The sequence below is a fragment of the Rhinatrema bivittatum genome, chromosome 8 (assembly GCF_901001135.1).
Source record: "Rhinatrema bivittatum chromosome 8, aRhiBiv1.1, whole genome shotgun sequence".
Classification (NCBI taxonomy): domain Eukaryota; kingdom Metazoa; phylum Chordata; class Amphibia; order Gymnophiona; family Rhinatrematidae; genus Rhinatrema; species Rhinatrema bivittatum.
The window spans coordinates 232,331,833-232,351,548 of NC_042622.1; the positions used below are offsets into that span (position 1 = coordinate 232,331,833).

Consider the following 19,716-nt stretch of genomic DNA (forward strand, 5'->3'; position numbering starts at 1 on the left):
GTGCAGGAGATGAACTTTCATACACCGGGTCTGCAATGCTTGACCACTTCTCTCTTGCATAGTTATTGTGGACATCCTGAAAACTTGACTGGCTGTGCAGGACAGACTTGCAAGCATATTTATTAGATATCCTGAAAACCTGACTGGCAAGGGTTCCCCAGGACAGGCTTAGTGCATGGGACCCTGCTGTATAAATTCAGAAGCGATTCACCTCCGTTCCTTTATGTATGTATTTATTTATTTATTTGTTTGTTATGTATTTATTTATTTTAATGATATTCTGGTTTTGGCTATAATTTGGAAGTCAAACAGGAAATAAAAAAAAAATCTGTCATTAACCAATTTCTCTTGACCCTTGAGAAACCGTGGCGAGAGGGGGGAAAGAGACATGGAGAGAACAGCAAAAAGGGGTAGCAGAGACGGCATGCCTGCCTTTTCCAGAGCTTCATGCAGCCTGGTGGCCAGTTGATAGGGCGTGCTGCATCACGCACTGCAAGCGCTCTCTATCCCATAGCTCAGGGGGTAGCCTTGTCCTGGGATATTCCCACTTCCCAGCTTCATCCGTGCAGCACTGCTGAATCTGCAGAATCCTAGGAGATCAATATGCAAAGCCATTTATCTGCCTGATGTTTGAATTATCTGAATAAATGGCAGTTTTTGAATATCGTCGTCACAAGCGTTTCAAGGGCATTCCAGGGTGGAAGAACTTATCCGGCTAACTCCAATATTTGGAGTTAGCCGGATAAGTTAGTCAGCTAAGCTAACTCTAGAGGTGGCCAAGAAAAAAGGTTCAAGGGATCCGGAAACACATCACCGGATAACTTTAACCAGCCAGGATTGGATCGAGACATGTGCCTGCCCCCGGGCAAGGCTAATAATTTGCAGCACCTTCAAAGTGATATTTCACAGCGTTACAGATTGGTATCCTGGGCTGCTGTTGCCTGACAGGCCCATCTCTCTATCCAGCTCTGTAACCAGCTATATTAAAAAAAAAAAAAAAAGTATAGCCAGTTCGGTAGCGACTGAAACCTAAAAAAAAAACAATCCTAGCGAGCCTAGCAGCCCATTACCCCACCCTAGTGAAAGAAATGTAGGGCATTATGCTCGATTGCTTCTCCCCCACCCACCAAAAAAATCCTCAAAATCTGTAAAAATTATTTAGCTAATGGGAGGGGAGGGGAGACTGTTTTGGGCACAGAGGCCTGTTATGACTTTGGTGGGCTTTTTTTGTCGGGGAGGGGATCAGGTGCCATGTCCTACATTTGTTTCACTGGGGTGAGGGTTCGGAGAGCAGGCCAGTAGGCCCACTAGATTGTTTTTATTAAAAAATTTAAGGTTTTGATCACTACATAACATGCGCTATTCTTTGAATATAGCTGGTTAAGGTAAAATTGTCTGAGTACATGTTCCCAGATAACTTTGCAACCTAACTCCTGATGTTCAAATAGAGGTGTATAACTTTATTCAAAGATATTGAGCTAGCCATTTATCCTGCTGCATATCCCTGATAACTTATCTAGCTAACTTTTACCAGGATAAGTTATTAATTTTACATTTTTTAAATATGGACCTCGCTGTGTGCCTTTTCTAAACAGTAATAATCATCATCACTCCTTATTAAGAACATAAAAACATGCCCTACTGGGTCAGACCAAGGGTCCATCAAGCCCAGCATCCTGTTTCCAGCAGTGGCCAATCCAGGCCATAAGAACCTGGCAAGTACCAAAAACTAAGTCTATTCCATGTTACTGTTGCTAGTAATAGCAGTGGCTATTTTCTAAGTCAACTTAATTAATAGCAGGTAATGGACTTCTCCTCCAAGAACTTATCCAATCCTTTTTTAAACCCAGCCTCACTAACTGCACTAACCACATCCTCTGACAACAAATTTCAGAGTTTAATTGTGCACTGAGTGAAAAAGAACTTTCTCCGATTAGTTTTAAATGTGCTACTTGCTAACTTCATGGACTGCCCCCTAGTCTTTCTATTATCCGAAAGAGTAAATAACCGATTCACATTTACCTGTTCTAGACCTCTCATGATTTTAAAGACCTCTATCATATCAGCTGTCTCTTCTCCAAGCTGAACAATCCTAACCTCCTTAGCGATTCCTCATAGGGGAGCTGTTCCATCCCCTTTATCATTTTGGTCACCCTTCTATGTACCTTCTCCATTGCAATTATATCCTTTTTGAGATGCAGCAACCAGAATTGTACAAAGGTGCAGTCTCACCATGGAGCGATACAGAGGCATTATGACATTTTCCGTTTTATTCACCATTCCCTTCCTAATAATTCCCAACAATCTAACAACCATCCATGAAGCCCCAACACAACCTGCACCAGCCTACTCTATGCATAAATTAACCTCCATCATCTCTGCTAGAATATCAGGCAGGTGCACCACAAGCTTGTAGGAGTCTTTCTAAACGCTGGACACTGAGCCAGGAATTCCCCCAGCTATTCTGCAACTGCCCCTCCCCCCAGGGTCTAATGGCACTGGCAGGCAGCGATCAGGAGCTGTGCACGATCCAGGTTACTATTCGAAACTAAAAGCGCCCAGCAGTTCCTCCAGCGACTCCCTTAGACGAACCCCTCCCTATGCCCCGAATTCCCACCTACCCCTTGCCGAGGATCCTCCTGAGGCAGCAGCAGCTCCCACAACATCAGGTTCATGGCTAAGAAAAAAGGGGAGGAGGAAGGGGAGGAGGCTGCTGAGAGGGGGAGGTCAAGTTATGGGAATGGAAACGGGGAGGGGGCGGGAGTCCTGGGCTGCCTTCAGGACCACTACTTGTCCTAAGTTGTTTTTTTTTTGGGGGGGGGAAGGGTGAAGAGTTGTGATCCTATTTTATTTCCATAGCTGTGGGGGTTTTTTTTGTGTTTACATATAAATATTTTCTTTATTTTTTAATTGCCTTTGCAAAAATACCAAAAAAAAAAAAAAAAAAATCCTCCAACAACCCTGCAACATTGAGCAGCAGCCACCAGGGCTAGGAAGAGGAGGAAAAAAAATACATAAATACAATAAGCCCCGTCTCTCATCGTTCGGGAGGGGGGGGGGGGTGTCTTAAAGATGCACCGAGTGGCACCCAGGCTGCAGGAGCCGGCTCCTCGTTAATTATGCCGATACTGAGGCATCCTCCTGGCAGCGAAGGTTCCGGCCTCTCTCCCTCCTCTCCGCTCTGAATCCGGGCCCATGCATCACATCCTCCGAGCCGCTTGCCCCTGCCTGCCCGCCTGCCATCGACATCCTGCCTCCGAGGAAATGGCACCGAGGATGCGCTGCCAGCTTCTCTCCTTCTAACAGAACCGCCAGCAGCAGCCCCGCAACCCCCCACCCCCTTCCTCGCTCCCACCCCCCCAAAAAAAAATACCCCCTCCAGGAACGAGAAGACAGGTGGATCGTAACGATACTAGCGCTCGGTGCAGGAAGCCGCCTCCGGAATGAGCTGAGCAAAGTGGAAGCTTTTACTTGGAGGGAAAGGGGGGGGGGGGGGAGGTTGTTATTTTGTTTTGAAATTTATTTTCTTTCTTGGTCGACAACTTTTCTGAACCCTGATTCATCTGACTTGGGCCATGGTAGGTTCTCCTGTCACTTTCGGTTTTATTTCTGAGGTTTGCTCTAAACGCCAGTCTAACGTATTCGTGCAGAGTTGCAGCTGTGTGGCTCTCGCCCAGGAAGTAAAGTTGATTTGTTGTTTGGTTAATGCGATTATTGCTGCTGCAGAGGTAGTTTTGAAGGAGGGGGGGGGGGGGTCCTGCTTTGGCTTGGAGGAGGGGGGAAAGCTTGCTGTTTATTTTGAAGGGGCGAGGGGGGTGGAGCAGTGCTGGCATTTCTACCGGTTTGTTTTGGGGTTGTTTTTTTTTTTAGGCTGCGCTAAATCAGCCGAAGGTTGAGAGTTTCATGTAAGAGACTGGGGGGTGCTGGCTGCAGGAGGAAGGAGTGGGAAGAGGTTAATGCCCTTTCCGGTTTGGCGTTGTTTTTTTTTAATGGGGGTAGGGCTGCCCTCGCGCTCCCTCCACCTAATGCTCCCGTTAGGGGTGGGGTGAGGGGGGAGCAGAAGAGTCTGGGGGCCCGGCGCGCTTATACTAAGCGCCGGAGGTAGCGGAAAATGGCCGCTAAGGAAGGGGCGGAGAGGAAGGGCGATCGGCAGCGACTTGAACTTGAGAGCGCGCCGCAGAGGAGCCGAGGGCTCCCTTCCGCCGTCGCTGCCCCTGCCAGCAGGGCCCCAGCTGCGCCTGTGCAGCAGCGAGGCAGAGAGAGTAATGCAGCAGAAGCGAGTCCCGAGGTGAACCTTTCCCGCCTGCAGCGCCCGAGCCCTGTCACATCCGCCCTCTCGGCGGCGTCCAAAAGGAAGAGAGCTTAATGCAAAGGAATTGTTAGCCGTTCCCTTTCCCGCTATCCTTTAATTACTGACAAAGGGGGGGGGGGAGATCTCTAGCAGCTTTTTTTTTTTTCGCCCTGACACCGGCAAACCTGTTTGTCCTACAACTTTTGCTCGAAAGAAAGAAAAAAAAAAAGACACCGATTGGCATTTTTACATTTTTTTTTTAAGTTCTTTCAAATAAATTAGCAAAAGAAAACCTGTTTTAATACAGTCTTTAACATATATGTATATATTTTATACCAGGGGCAAGTAAAATAAATCCACAGTTCAAAAAGGAAACATGTGTGTTCTCCGTGCCAGGCCTTAAAAGTTTATTCGGGTCTCCCTGGCCCCCAGAAACGTGTACCCTAAACCTCATTATCTGCAGTGGCCTCTCGCTCTTGACTAATTAGAAATAATATGAGGTGATTTTACTCCTCTTTGGTAAGTTTCATTTCGGACCTTGAGCGAAGGGAGTATTCAGCCCACTGCATATTTAACGGGGAAGACAATTCTAGCATTTTTATGGAAAAGGTTGAACAGGTTAAAATCACAAAGTGCCTGTTTGCAACTCGATATTACACGTCCTAATAGATGGGAAAAGCTTCCCCTCTCTCTCCACTGGAATACCGTGTGCTCAAAACGTAGTCTCGGACGCTTTTTAGCCTATAAAATGAAACGCAGCAAACCACATTATTTCATATTTTGTTTTCCATATAGCGTAGTTTTAACCCCTGTATCTTATAGCAAACTATTTACTGGGTTTCACACTCATTGTTTTGGGGGGTTTTTTTGTAGCCATTTTCAGAGTTTAAGGGGCATCTGAAAAGGACTTTCGTCTTCTGAATTTATTTGTAAAGGTTATTGTAAGGACAGAGAGGAGCAAGTTATTTAAGAGACTAAGATTTTTTTTTATGTATGTTCTTATTTATTTACTTATTTATTTTTAACAGTCCCAAACACGTATGTAGGCGAGTTAAGAGCCACGGAGGCTTCCTGGCCCATCTCAAGTTCACTATTAAGGAGCAAAGGATTCCCTTTGGCTTTCCCGCGCGTTCTATAATGAATCCGCCGTGAATAACGAGCTGGTTTGTCTTTTTGACTCTGCCTTTCGGGAGTGGAAATGTGCGGTTTTCAGTTTTGTTTGCTACCTCAGTGTCGCTCGGTTTTGCTTTGAAGTGGTGTCTGCATGGCTTTTACCATCATCAGCAAGGCCAACGCCTGGCAGTAGCCCGGGAATAATTTGCCAAATGATCTCCGATGATGAACGCAGGGGCCCCGATTGAATGCTGCAAGGATAATTAAATATAGAAACCGGGCAGATAAAGACCATACGGCCCCCATCTGCTCCTTGCATTTACACGCGGAGAAAAGTTTAACCCGAAAGGCTGCAGTGGGAAGGAGATGGTGAAGTCCCGGAGACTGGTGGCTGTCAGCCGTCTGGGACATTTTCACTTCTGTTTGAGATGTTTTGAGGGCCACGTGCAGCCTCGGCGGCTTTGGGATCCTTCTATTTTTTTTTATTTATTTGCCAGAGAAGAAAGGACATAAATGTATTTTGGCATGGATTTTTATTTATTTATTTTTTTGTGTGTGTGTGCGTCTTGTTAAGCTGTGGCCTTCATAAAATATGCTGTATAATGGCTTGCATTTTTATTGGTGCCTTTAAATCAATAACTGGGGCACATGTGTGAGTGTATGCATTATATACATATATGTATATATGTAAATATGTGTATATATTATTTACTGCCATGCAAAGCTCTCGCCTTTATTCGTGTGCGTTGCATTTGAGCCACTTCGTGCCACCCCTGTAAAAGAAGTAGGTCCCTCGCATCTGTGCCAAGCTAGAAAGTGGTGGGAGATGCGCCATGCCAGGGGCTGCACGCATTCGGGCAATAATGTATCATACAAAAAAACCCCAAAATCCCAATAATAATAATATCCACAATTGGGAAGGAAAGAAAAATATAAAATCTCCAAGCTATTGTTTTTAGTCCTCCAAATCCTTCATGCAAGTACAACTAGGAGACAGAAGCATAGCGAAAACAGAGGCCAGACTAGGTAAATGCATAATCAATAGCAAACAAATTATAAATCTGTTCACCATTAAAGTAGCTTAAGTCTAGTGGGGGAGATCGCACCTGTGATTTTTCTTATCTATTTCATATATATTTATATATAGGCCTAGATATATATAATAGAAACGAGTTGGGGGAAGAGAAAAACGTTGTGAGTAATATTAATTAATTTTAAGAGATTCCGCCCCCTCCCCCCCCAACCCGAAAATTGCCATCTGGAGAATCGGATGCAGTTACAAGATTTGATCTCTGACTGCTTGGTTCCTGCTCAAGAACCGTCTGACAAGCAGGCACCTGCACGCGATCGCTCTCTGTGTACCGGGAAGGGGTGTAACATCTCTCTCTCTCTCTCTCCCCCGCCCTGTTGCCCCTTCACTTACTCGCCACGATTCTGTTGCCCTCCTTTCCTTCTAAAGGCCTCTTCCTCCCTTTCGGCTCTTGTGCACTGAAACCTTATTTCAGCTTGCTGGTTCCAAACTGTTCGCCGAGAACCCACCTCCCCCCACCCCCCTTCCTTTCATCCATCCACTGTTGTCCATCACCCTCCACCCCCCTCCTTTATAGCGCGCAACCCCCGGTAAGTTCCTGGCCCTTTAAATGGGATGTCATATTTTATTTTTCGGGGGACGGGCTTGATCGGTAGCGTCACTTTCATTCCCTCCCCTCCCTTTCTCTTTTTTTTTTTCCTCTTTTTTTTTTTTCATTCTCTCTTTCTCTCCCCATTTCCCAAATGGAGCAGCAGACTTCCCCAACTTCCCCGGCTCGCTTTTTTCCGCTGAGATCCTTCTGCGTGTGTTTGTAGTGGGCGGGGAAGGTTAAACATTTTATATTTTGATTTTTGTTTATTTGTTTGCTTTTTTTTCGGAGGGGGGGGAGGAGAAGCGGCGCTGCTAGATTTTGGATAAGATAAACAAACAAAACAAACAAACAACAACAACAACAAAAAAAAAAGCCAAGAAAAGTTGAATGTGTGTAGTTTGTCGGTCCTTTTGGTTCCTGGGATCCGTCATCTGGAGAGCGAGAGAGAGAGAGGGAAGGTGCCGCTGCCATCGCTGAAATGACTCAGTAACTTTTCATCTCTGCAATTTGCCCGCTTCCTCTAAGCATGATGTACTCTTCTCCTCTCTGCCTGACCCAGGTACGGTGCCACCCTCCATTGCGTTCCTTGCGCTGCCCGCCAGGCTGGTGAGGGACCGTCCCCTTCTCCCCCCCGATCTCCTCAATACTTGAGAAGTGATTTCTCCCCTACCCCTCTCCCCCCCCAAATATCTTTTTTTACTTGTCGTTTTTTTGCTTTTGCAGTGGCAAGAAAAGGGCGGGATTCTCAGCTTCCCCCCCCCCCCCCCTTTTCTGCGCTGCTTAATACTGTACAGGGTAGGGTAAGGGTTTGCCGGCGGGGGATGGGGGCGGTGTGGAATTTTTAAAATGGGGAATTGCTAGGTAGTAGGTATTCTGTATTTTTTTTTAATAGGACAATAAGGACAAAATCTTAAACAGATGCAAGATTTAGAAAGTCCTTGCCTTGTAGGAAAAGTCATTATTATTATTATTATTATTATTATTATTTTACTCCAGGCTTCCCTCCCCCCCCCCCCCCCAGGATATCAAGAAATGCTATTAAAAATTAGAAAGTAGGGAAAATGGCAGGGGGAGGGTTTGGCTTTTTGCTGCCTGCCACGATTTGGAGGGCTGCTGCGGTGCATGTGGATGGCAGGGAGCACTGTGTCTGATTTAAGATCTCCATGTGTTCCTTTGCATATGTGCCAGTGGGACAAGTTGTCGGAGGCAGGAAGTTTGGAGGAGACTCTCCGCTGCTGTTGTATGCATGGCTTTTCAGTTGTAATTTGGTGGGGGGGGGGGGGGGGGGGAGGGAGGGATTGTGTGTGGTTGTGAATGTGTGTGTTTTTAAGGTTCGATCTGTTTGCTCTGTTTTTTGTGACTTTGTGGTAAAGTTGTGATCGTCTCTAGGCCTAAAGTGGGCACTACCCCCTTCCCCACCATGACGGTCCCTGACTGCATCACGCTAGCCCATCACCAGCTGCGGGGCTGATTTATTGTTTTTAGGGGGAGGGACGAGGGGGTTTATTTTATTTTCTGTTTAACTCTCCTTGGTTGTTGGCTTCAGCATCAAGTTTTTTTTTTTTGTTTTTTTTTTAAGGGCTTAGGGTAGCCAGAAAGATAATTTTTATTTGTTTTTTTTTTTCCCCTCCGCTTCCACCAGCAGCTTGGCGAGCTGGAATTGACTTTTTAGCGTTCTCTCAATTCCGCCATTAAATTCACGGTCAGCACTGATTCCTCTCCATGTTGGGCAATGTCTGTTAACTCCTTTGATGCCAATGCAAAAGGGTTGCCCGGAGCCCTAGCATCATTTCAAACGCTTGGCAGGCAGCGACCTAACTGACAATTACAGGGTGTTTTTTCCTCTTCTCTCGACACCCTCCCCTCCCCCCTCATAGTGCTTGTTTATGTGCCAGGGTGGTGAGACGTGCCATGCTCGGACAGCTGTGAGCAATTGCTGTTGCGCCTTCTCTCGCACTCTTTTTTTTTTCTCTCTCTCTCTCTCCTTTTCTCTTTTCTCCAAGTTTAATTACAGTTTCGCGCCCGCACAACATCCCTGAAAGAGAGAGAGAGAGAGCGCTCTGCCAGTTTCAGCTTGACTGCTCATCTGGTGGTTGTGTCACTCTTATAACGCCCCAGAAAATGAACTGAAAGTGTCCCCCCCACCTTTGCCAGCGCAACCCAGGAATAGATGCCAGCTCTGCCGTGTGCCTCTCGGGCTTGCTCCCTCCCTCCCTCGCTGGACTTTCAATAAGAGTCCAGGGATTGCCGAATCCCGTGGCGAATATGGCCGCTCCTCCATGCGCCCAGTGTTGCAAATCTATTTGTGTGGGGTTTGTTTTTTTTCTTTTAATAAGCCTGTTCACCTCATCCTAAATGCCACTCTTTCCCCCTTCAACTCTGTTTCACTTTCTTCCCTTTATTAAATTCTATTTTTAACCCCCCCCCCCAAAAAAAAAACAACAAACCAAACCTTAATTCAAATTTGCCTTTGCCACAAGTTAACGATGAGGTTTAGGAATGAAACGTGGCAGTAATCCATGCTTACATGCACATTGAACACATCCCTCTTCTTCGGAGAAGATATGCAGGGATGCAGCATTAAAACAAAAAAAAATCCACAAAAAATGTTCTGAAAATTATTTGTGTCCTGTTTATATTAAGAAAAGGAAAAAAGTGTGCCCATGGACGAGGTATCCCTGGCACCCCTCTTCAACTTTCTGCCTCTCAGGATTCCCAGTTTTAAAATGTTCACCTTGGCTTTGTTGGGGAAGACCGGGGGGGATGGTGGGGGAGTGGGTTTATATCTGGAGAAGGCTTAACCATTTGAGGAGTGCAGTTTTGTGATGCAATCTGGACCCTGAAGTTCTGCAATACAATTCCAGATGTGTTGTCATGGTGGTTTGTTTTTTGTAGGTATGAGTCTTGCTCATGGCTAACAAACAATTTTTGGATCCGTGCCGTGTACGAGAGCACCATGGTGACTGTCGCGCTATAGCGCCTCTGTGCTGCTTTTTTTTTTTTTTTTTCATTGTTGAGGAGGGCCAGGCGTTTCCATTTCACAGGGATAAAAATTATAATTTAACTTCATAAAGTCCAGAGATAGACTAGATCAAGCTGCCTCACCCTCCTCTGTGTCCGCATGAACCTTTCCAGGTATATAATTTATTTTGCCAGATGCAAATCGCAGTCCTCCTGGCCTGCCCAGGGGGCGAGAGGAGAGGATTTGTAGCAAACAGCTCACTAGTGCCTGAGAAATATCCAAAGCGACAAAAGTGCATAAGGCATGCACCAGAGCAGAAATCCAGGGGAACCCTACTTGAGAGACTTGCCATGCTACCGCCTTTACTTTTCAGCATACCCAAACTTAATACCGTAGTGACCCAGAATAGATTAGAGCCTTCTTAGAGCTGCGAATTTCTTAACTGCACCGAATTGCTTTTCTAAGGTGCATTGAGTGTTGTTACAGAGGAAGGGTGGGAAAACTTGAGGCGGTCTTCAGGAACGATTGGGGAAGGGTCAACAAACTAGCTTGAGTTCTCTGGCTATGCACGGGGAATGTGCCCGAGCTATATTTTGCATATATTTAGTTTAAGAAACAGATTCATTTGCCCTAGTCTGGTTACCTTGAAAACCAGACTGGAACGTGGCCTTCAAGGACCACATCTGCACACACACCTCTCTGCTGCCTGTCCTTAGGGAGATAAAATATACCTATAAAATCTGTGGCAGAGAAGCTGATAACCTTCTGGTGCCAGAGCCATCTTCTGACGTGGCTTTGCAACATTGCCACTCAGTCAGTGGGCCTGGGTTTCATGACCTGCTCTCTGTATAGACCCAAGGGAGAGGACAGTGACACTTGGAAGAGGATAGCTCTTCACGCAGCACCTTTGATCCCCAGATACATAGTGACACATCATAATGCTCTGCCCCTGTGCTAGACAGATTCCGTCCTTCCTCTGGTGGATCTGCTACTTTATATGAATAGACATTTTCCCTGCAGAAACCCTAAATGCTCAAGTAATAGTGATCATTTTTGCTCCCAGGGCATAACAGGAAAAAAAAAAAAAAGGAACCTGCAGGATGTATTTCTTCCTAAAAATGCAAAACTTAAGAGAATAAGTAATGGAAAATCATTTAAAAACTACATTTTCCTTTTTGGTTTTTTTTTTTTTTTGCCCGTTTTGGTATCGACCATGAGGGGTAATAAGTTCCACTATCATAACCGAGCTCTTTTGCAGACCGCTGTCTGGTTGGTCGCTGAGGCTACAGCTACTCTCTGGTTGGTTGGCCACTGAGATTGCAGCTGCTCTCTGGCTGGTGGTTGAAGCTGTTCGCTGTTCTTTTCAGATTGGTCACTGTGCTCCTGGCCACTCTGACTGGGGTTGCTCTGTAATTCAAACTACAGCTGGAAACCATAGAAGCAATTTTTTCCACCACCAAAATAAACTGCATAGCACAGTTCACATCTGGCAGAATTTGAGCTTCCTGAAGGCATGTTTGCAAATGTGTGGGCTGTTGCTTTCAAGGGAAGTTAAACCTTTATGGTAAACTATAATATATATATATAATTCTTTTTCCTTCCAAACTGCCCAGATCTGATTCTAGTTGTTTTAACCTAACTCCTTTAGGATTTATCTTTATAACGTTTATACATGTGGCAGCAGCATTTTAGGTCTCAGCAGGCTCCACCTCTGAATTTTGTGGTGTTATAGTATCCCCAGAATCCTTTCCAGCTCATAGGATCTGTGATGTTGCATTTTCCAAAGAGTTACCTGAGATTCACATGCTCTGTGATGCCACTCTATTCCCAGGGTCACCTGTAACTCGTGAGCTGTGTGACTTTACACTGCCCCTAGAATCCAGTGCTGATCACAGGTTCAGTGTGACGTTACACTACCCCCAGGTTCCCCTGCTTCGGGTAGCAATGTTATGTGAATAAAACTTGTTGCTAATTAAGCAATAATGCACTTTATGGGTTTTTCCAATAAAAAGATGATGCATGATTTTTTTTTTGTGTGTTCTTGCTGACTTTTTCTCTTTTCTTAAATTTTAATTTCTGCAAAAGCTGCCAGTACAGCTACAAATCTCACATCGCTCCGTGTCGTGAATTTTATTGGCAAATGTGCATGCTGGAGGAGCAGGGGGAGAAATTGACAGTAGGGGGGGTGGGGGTGGGGAGGAGGAACGGGAAGCAGCAGTGAGATGGTTCCCTCACCCCCAGGCAGCTCCCAACATAAGTGATCTGAGCCATGGTGAAGCAGTGCACGGTGCCACGTTCTGTCACTGGTAGCACCATCCCTACCTATTCCAGAGTGTTTTCCAGCTTTCGTAAAAGACCCCTAAACCAAAAAGTACTGGAAAGATGCAGCCTGTTGTGCCTTTGGAATAGAGAAACATTTAATTTACCATCCGTTTTGAGTTAGTTAGTTAGTTAGTTAGTTATTTATTTATTTATTTTAACCTGATTATGTACCATTCAGTGTCAGTCTTGGTATTAACTGTGCATATGAATAATTATCCAAAGTGATGTGCCTGAGCTTTACAGAGGACATAGGTACTCTTCTTCGGAGATGGGTGTCACATCGGAAGAAGGGACCTGCACAGTCTTAATAATTCATGCACAAACAGCCTTTTTGGATTGTATGTTCCGGACCTGAAGGTTTTAATTGCATACAGCATCACAGATACATGGTCTTCTCTATCTTCTTCTTCTTTTTTTTTTTTTTTTGTAGTGTCATTGTGCGCATAGATAAATTGACCTTTTAGTGGGGTTAGTGCTATGACAGATGCGTGCAGGTGCGGTTATACCTTTAGTTCTGCTGTGCTCAGCGTGTGTGTTTTTTCCATTTTTAAAACAATTATACGATCAGAGTGAGGAGTTTTGATAAGATGCGGCAGTAAATTCCAATCAGCTTTGAAGTTGTAGACCTTTTTTTCTCTCTCTCTCTCATTTTTTTTTTAATTTGCATTGTTATATTCCTGTCTCTGAGCCGTCACTGGCATCAGCGGTGCTAGCTGAGAAGCCATGCTTTGGAGGGGAACCTGATTCCTCTGCATGTAAAGTTTTCACTTTCTGCTAACTGTAGTCTGGGATCTGTAATCAGCTTAGCTGTGGTTTTTGGGGGTTTTTTTCATGAGGTTTTCCATACTACAACTTGGATATTTCTTTGTTTTCTAAGTTTCCATCCCTGGAAACTCTGGGGGGTACGTTGGAGGGAGGGATCTTGTCTTTCAGCAGAACAACCAATAAGTAGCCTTGGAAAAGAGAGCTGGTGCCGGGGAGGATGAGCTTTTTCATTTGGTTTCAGAGCACATGTCCGCAGTGGGTGGCTGCGGGCGTGTCAGTCTGTCCGTGTGCTATCAGCTCTCAGCAGCATCTGCTGTTGCTGAAAGACCGAAGTTATCAGTGCGTGTGCGATCATTAGGGCCGTTTAATGGTACCGAAAAGTCTTACTGCCTAGTCTCCATTTAAATAAAACAAAAAATAAAAATGCGGCCCTATGTGCTGCGGGGACAGGCGGGAGTGAATTGGGTGCAGGCCAGAGCTGACCTTGTTACTTCCTGTTTGCTCATTCCAAACCCTGGGTCCATCTGATGTCAACGTTGCCTTTCTCCACGGGTCTACCCTGTTAGCAAAAAAAAAAAAAAGCGCCTCATGCCAATTAACTCTTTAAATGGTCCGTGCATGCCTGTTGCTCATGTATGTTTCCCATTCATGTGTGCGTGGCACAGAACAGACTGCTCGGGGCCTGTGCCCGCTGTGGGGCTCTGCTGGGTGCTCCTTCTGATTTTAAGGCCTGAGTAGGTAAAAATAGCTTCCCTTTTACCAGACTCTCTGAACCAGGATGTGAATCCAACAACAATAAGCTCATTGTGCTGGGCGTTGGAGAGAGAGAGAGCAGAAAGCATGCCTTAGCAGTTCTTCAGCCAGAGGAATGCGCCCGGCCACTCTTCTCCCCCATATTTCCTCACCGTCTCTCTTCCCCGCCACAGACCAGGTCTTATAACGAGACAGGGGGAGATGGCGGGGAGTGCGCTTTCTGGCTCGAGGGGGTCCTGGATGCAGGGAAAGGGGCAGCGTGGCATGCAAGGAGCTATTTCTACTTTCATCTCTTTGGGGTTTTTTTTTTAAATGGAACAAACCGGCACAGATGGAAACTAGCTGAGAGCTTGGTAAACATAATCCTGTGCCATGTACATGTGTGTCAGAGGGCAGCATCCAGCTCTACCTTGTGTCCGTTCAGGAACAGGTGTGCTGCGCTCATGACTGGGGATTACCTGCGGCTATCGGACATTCTCCTCAGCCTAGACCCTGTGATTCATTGTATCGTGCGTGTGTGTGTGTGTGTGTTATCTCTTATATATATTTTATAAAGGATATAAAAAAGGAAAGCGCATTTCATACACAAATACTTTCATTTTATCTCTAAGGGGGACAAGTCCTTGCCACTGTAACCTGTCAAGGTCCAGCCTATACCTGTCATATTAAACCCTGAATGGACTGGACAAAAACCCACCTTAACTTCATGCGGACACACTCCCTGCTTCCCAAAAGGTTTGTTAACATTTTGTTCTGCATTTTTATTTAATAAATAAATAAATAAAGTTTAAAGAGATGAGCGAGACCTATCCAAACCTATCGGCTCGCTCTCTCCGTTTTACACTGCTTGTGGCGTTAGGAGTTTTTCTCTTCTCCTTTCCCACGTGGGCTTCCAGCTCCATCGGAACCGGCCCCTCTGCAGGGGCCACGGCGTTGCAAGCCTTTCTTCGCAACTACCAATGGCTTCCTCCCCTTTCCCGCTTAGACCAGGCCCAAAAGGCCAGCTGAGCATGGCTTTCTTCCAGTAGCCTCCGGAGCATACCCAGTCCTGGCAGGCCCAAGGAGCAGAGCCCAGGCTTGTGAATCACGCATGGATCACCCCGGACCCCACCCCATGGCAGTGCACAGCGTGACCAGCGAGCTAGCCCTCCCCACTTAATGTCGTTGGCAGGGCAGTTGCTGGACCAAAATGGCGCCCCTGAGCAAAGTTTGCTTTCAGCGCACCTCTCCACCCCCCCCCCTTTCAGGCTTGCGTGCTCACAGACTCACAAACCCGACTCAAAAGGGTGATGTAGCACACCCTCCCTAGGCTTGGTACTCAAGCCGGTCGCCCCTTCTTGCCCTCCCCTTGCAACAGGCCTGCTGTTGGAAGGAGTAAAATGATGCCCTTTTTTTTTAATAAAAAAAAAAAACCTAAAGTAAAATTAACTAAATAAAAATATATTTTTTTTTTTTTTGGTTTTGGAGAGTAGAAGCAGCAGGGAGTCTGGAAACGGGGTGGTACTCTGTGGGTACCAGGACGACCAGACAAAACACCTCTGTGGACGATGGGATGTTTCTCAGCAAGCAGTGAACGGCCTCCAGGTGAGGAGAACAAACCTACTTTGTGAAAGAGAAAAACAAGACTTTTTTTTTTTTTTTTTTTTTTTTTTTTAACTGTAGGTGGGACTTGGGCAGGTTGGTCCTGGAAACCTGAATATCAAACTCAGGAATGGGACATTTCAGGCCAGGAAGCAAGGGAAGAGTTCACACGATGAGCTCCGTCTTTTGAAATATAGAAACAAAGAGCTTGACGGCGAATAAGTACCATTTAGTCTGCCCCATGTCATTCTTGGTGCGGTGTCGCAGACCCCTGATTGTCCCAGGCTTTCTTGAATTCTTGCACCGATTTTGCCTTCACCACCTCCACTGGGAGACCATTCCCTGCATCTGCCATCCCTTCCATGAAATATAAATTCCTTCTGACTTGATCAGCCACATACCATGAGCTCTTGTTCTAGAGCACTCTTTCCTCTGAAGAAATGTTTGCTGCTCTCTTATTCTTTATACCATTGAACTATTTTAAGGTCTTTGTCATATCCCTGCCCATCTCTCTTCTTGGGTATCTATAGTTAGATCCTTGCGTCTCCCATCTGATAATGGCTTTTGGTGCGGATCCTGCATCATTTTGGTAGCTTTCTCTGGACCTCTTCCACTCTGCCCATATCCATTCAGAGGAACAGCCTTCAGAATTGGGCACAATATACCAGGTGAGATCTCCTCAGCAACATGGACAGAGGCATGATCACCGCTTTATTTTTCTGCTGGTTATGCCTCTCCCTATACACTCTAGCAAGCCCCCTGGCTCTGCCCACCACCTCCTCTTGTTTCACTATCTTGAGATCATTGGACGTAATCACCCGGCGGATTCTCTCCTGGTCGGTGTACACTGGGATCCAGTATTAAACAGATTAAAGCAGCAACTCATTTTGCCTACTCAGCTGTAACCTACATCTCTCCAACCTTGTTTGTGCCTCCTGCCAAAATGAAGGCCTTCACCCCTGGCTCCTTCAGTTAAACGTCTCCTTTTTTTTTAAAGCAAACTGCATAAGCTGTGTCTTTTCTTTCACCTGTGAACCAAAGTCTTTGTGAAAGGAGTTTTGGGGGCTGGTGATGGTGAGGGGGAGTGAGGGTCTGAGGTGTTTTGAGAGAGAGAACAAGAGGGAGGCCTGTTTTGTTTAAATATTTTAAAGATTTGGGGAAGAAACGTGGTAGAGAGTTGTGCTTAGGCCTTGTTACCATGACAACCAGAGCTTTAGTCAAGCTGACAGGTACCAGCTGACACCGTAGAAATAGTATTTTTTTTTGTGTTGGTTTTTTTTTGAGTCAGCAAAAAAAAAATAAAAAAATTTGAGAGGCCAAGCCCAGCTACTTGCTCACTTTTCTTGTGAACAGATGTGAGCTTTTCCTACTGGTCAGGATGTGGGTGGGGGTGGGAAACCCTGACAGTGGTCAGTAGTAGAGCATCTGTTGACCTGCTTACCTTGGTAACTGGAAGTACGGTTCTTCGTGTTCTCGGGCAGACGTCCTTTCTGAAATATTCCAGCAGATAATGAGCAAGCTGTGCATGTTTGCCATGTCGGTCTTGGAGGACAACGGGTTCTCTACAGGCTGCATTGGATTCGTACAAAAAACTGTTCAAAGAAGCTGATGTCTATGAGGTTTTGAGATCACACAGGAACCCTTCAGACTGCAGGATTTCTCCCCCACCTCCTCTCTTCCTTCACAATATTTCTGAGAGCCGTCCCTCCTCCCTCAGTGACTGAATCTTCTGCTAGCTGGGGCAAATGCAGCTAATCGGAGTGGGAATTTCATGATCTCTGCAGCCCCCTCTCTCTCCCTCTCAAGGTATGCACGCTTCCATCCTTTATCCTGACAACTGAAATTGGGATCCACGCAGTCTCGACAGTTCATGTTTGTCCTCATGGTTGGATACTTCTTGTAGTGGTCCAGTAAAAAGATGTCACAGCCTGCAAAGGAGTCTTTAACAAATCTGGAGAGAAGGCGTCTCGTTCGCCTCTAAACCCTGTTTTACTTTCTGCCTCTTACCTGTCAGCGGAAGCTGCTTTTTAACCATGCTATGTGCAAGCCCAGTTGGAGTGTGGAAAAAAAAAAACCAAAAAACTTTTTTGTGTTTTTTTGTCTCTCTCTTGCCTATCATGATGCTGATCTCATCATTAAACGGCCACCTCTTTGCAACCTTGCTTCTCATTGGTAAAGTTTATTTTTTTCATTTCTATTCCCCCCAAGATTTCTGTCATACATTCATTCAAAAAAAAAAAATCCAGAACAGTTAAAGGAACAAATAACTGAAAGTTTTTCATTTTGCGTATTAATACAATTATTGGCAGATCAAGTGCCAAGCCTTTGCGTGCAATTTACAGCACTGCGTAACCATGCAAGGAGGCTCCTCCCCTTAAATCTCTCTCTCTTTCTTCCCATTTCTTTGCATCTCATATCCACTTATTATGCCTGACAAATTTTAGCAAGAAAATGGCCTGATGGTGCCGGCTAACTCTTCTTAACGTTGAGCTTTTTCTCCCTCTTAGGTCTATAAAAATCTTAGACTCAAAAGTATGTTATCTTTTTGGGTTTTATATAACCTTGCTGTGTTTCAGAGGAAGGTTTGCCTTGAGATCTGCGTTTTTACATTTATCTTTATTTATTTATTTGTTTTTATATACCCACATTCGACGGAAATATCACATCGGTTTACATATAACTGAACATAAATAAGGCAGAGGCTGCTTATTTTACATTGTAACATGGTAACTTAGATAATAATTTAGAGAGATACATTTACATTGTAACATGGTAACTTAAAAAAGATAAATTATAGATATAGATTTACATAGTAATTCAGCAGGTTCACTGGAAATAGTAACTTTGAGAAGTAACATTTAACATGTGGCTTGGATATGATAGAGGGAGAAGAATGGAGGATTAGATATGTACAATTATTTTACGGAGGGAACCACAGGGCAGTTGACGGCGGACAGGGGAGGATTCGATTCAGAGGCGGGGAGGGGCCCGGGCAGGAGGGCTACATTTCTGGCGGGAAGGCTTTTATGAAGAGCCAGGTTTTGAGGTGTTTTTTGAAGTCTTGAGTGGAAGGTTCATTTCTAAGACGGGGTGGGAGGGAGTTCCATAGTGTGAGGCCGGCTACGGATATGGCTCGTTTTCGGGTAGAGGTGAGGTGCGCTGTTTTGGAGTTGGGGACGGTGAGGAGCCCAGTATCTGAGGATCTGAGGTTTCTATGTGGGATGTATGGGAGTATGGCAGAGTTTAACCAGTTCATCTTACTGTTGTTTATTTTTTTTGTGGGTGAGGGTGAGGGTTTTGTATTGGATTCTTTGGCTGATGGGTAGCCAGTGTAGTTCTTTGAGGGTGGGGATGATGTGATTGCATTTTTTTATGTTTGTGATGGATCTGGCAGTGGCGTTTGGTAGTACCTGAAGAGGTCTGATGGTGGTTTTGGGGAGGCCAAGGAGTATCGGGTTGCAGTATTCGAGTTTGGAAAAGATTATTGTTTGGAGGACTGTTCGATAATCATGAGTATGAAGAAGGGGTTTGAGTTTTTTCAGGGTTTGCAGCTTAAAGAATCCATCCTTGATCATGTTGGAGATGTGATGCTTGAAGTTGAGTTCGTTGTCAATAGTCACTCCAAGGTTTTTTGTAGTATGTGTAAGTTGTGACCCCGTGTGTTTAGGGGTGTAGTTGTTGGGGAGGGGTGGGGAGTGGTCGTTGGATATATGTGGGATTTTGGTCTTGTTTAGGTTGAGGCAGAGTGATAGCTGTGATAGTAGTTGAGTTATTTTCATGCTGAGTTGGTTCCAGATATTTAGGGTATTTTCGATGGTTTTGTTTATGGGGAGTAAAATTTGTATGTCATCGGCGTATATAAAGTAAGTGAGGTCTGATTCTGAGAGGAATTTGCAAAGTGGGAGGAGGTATATGTTAAATAGGGTGGAGGATAGGGATGATCCCTGTGGGATGCCATGTGTCCCACAGTTTTTATTTTTATGTGTTTTTATTTTTATGTGTTTTTATGTGTTTTTATTTTTGTTCCCTATTAGTGGTGTTCTATTTTATGACATTAAGATGATTTTATTGTTTGCCGCTTTAAGGCTTAGGGCACAAAGCAGGTTCTCAAATGAAGAGATAGATAAATATCTTTTTTCGGTTCTTTGCTTTTTATGTTTTGTTTTCTTCCTGCATCTACGGGAAGCATTTCCTTACAGAAAAGATAGTGGAAGCATGGCACAGCCCTCTAATGAAAGTGGTGGTGGTGGTGGAAGGAGGGAAGGGGGAGGGACACGGAAGAGTAGCAAAGTTTAGGAAGGCCTGGA

The 19,716-nt window shown here is 45.1% G+C and overlaps 1 protein-coding gene and 1 long non-coding RNA gene across 10 annotated transcripts in view; one reads left to right on the forward strand and one right to left on the reverse strand.

Annotated features, from left to right (window-relative positions):
• Positions 1-212: 212 nt before the first annotated feature.
• LOC115097877 lies at positions 213-2,720 on the reverse strand. Its single transcript, XR_003858354.1, has 2 exons — positions 2,622-2,720; positions 213-590 (listed from the first exon to the last, which is right to left on the reverse strand). It is a non-coding gene; the product is annotated as an uncharacterized LOC115097877 (long non-coding RNA).
• A 314-nt stretch (positions 2,721-3,034) lies between these two features.
• NFIC (nuclear factor I C) overlaps positions 3,035-19,716 on the forward strand; it is a 199,224-nt gene continuing 182,542 nt past the window's right edge. For 6 of the 9 annotated variants that reach the window (XM_029614022.1, XM_029614021.1, XM_029614019.1 and 3 more), the window contains exons 1-3: positions 7,159-7,585; positions 14,440-14,563; positions 15,301-15,412. In XM_029614022.1, coding sequence (XP_029469882.1) covers positions 14,505-14,563; positions 15,301-15,412 — 171 coding nt within the window. In that variant the 5' untranslated portion in view covers positions 7,159-7,585; positions 14,440-14,504. Of the gene's footprint in view, positions 3,579-7,158; positions 7,586-14,439; positions 14,564-15,300; positions 15,413-19,716 lie in introns of those variants that run through there. The other 3 variants (XM_029614018.1, XM_029614026.1, XM_029614025.1) reach the window with 3 other exon arrangements.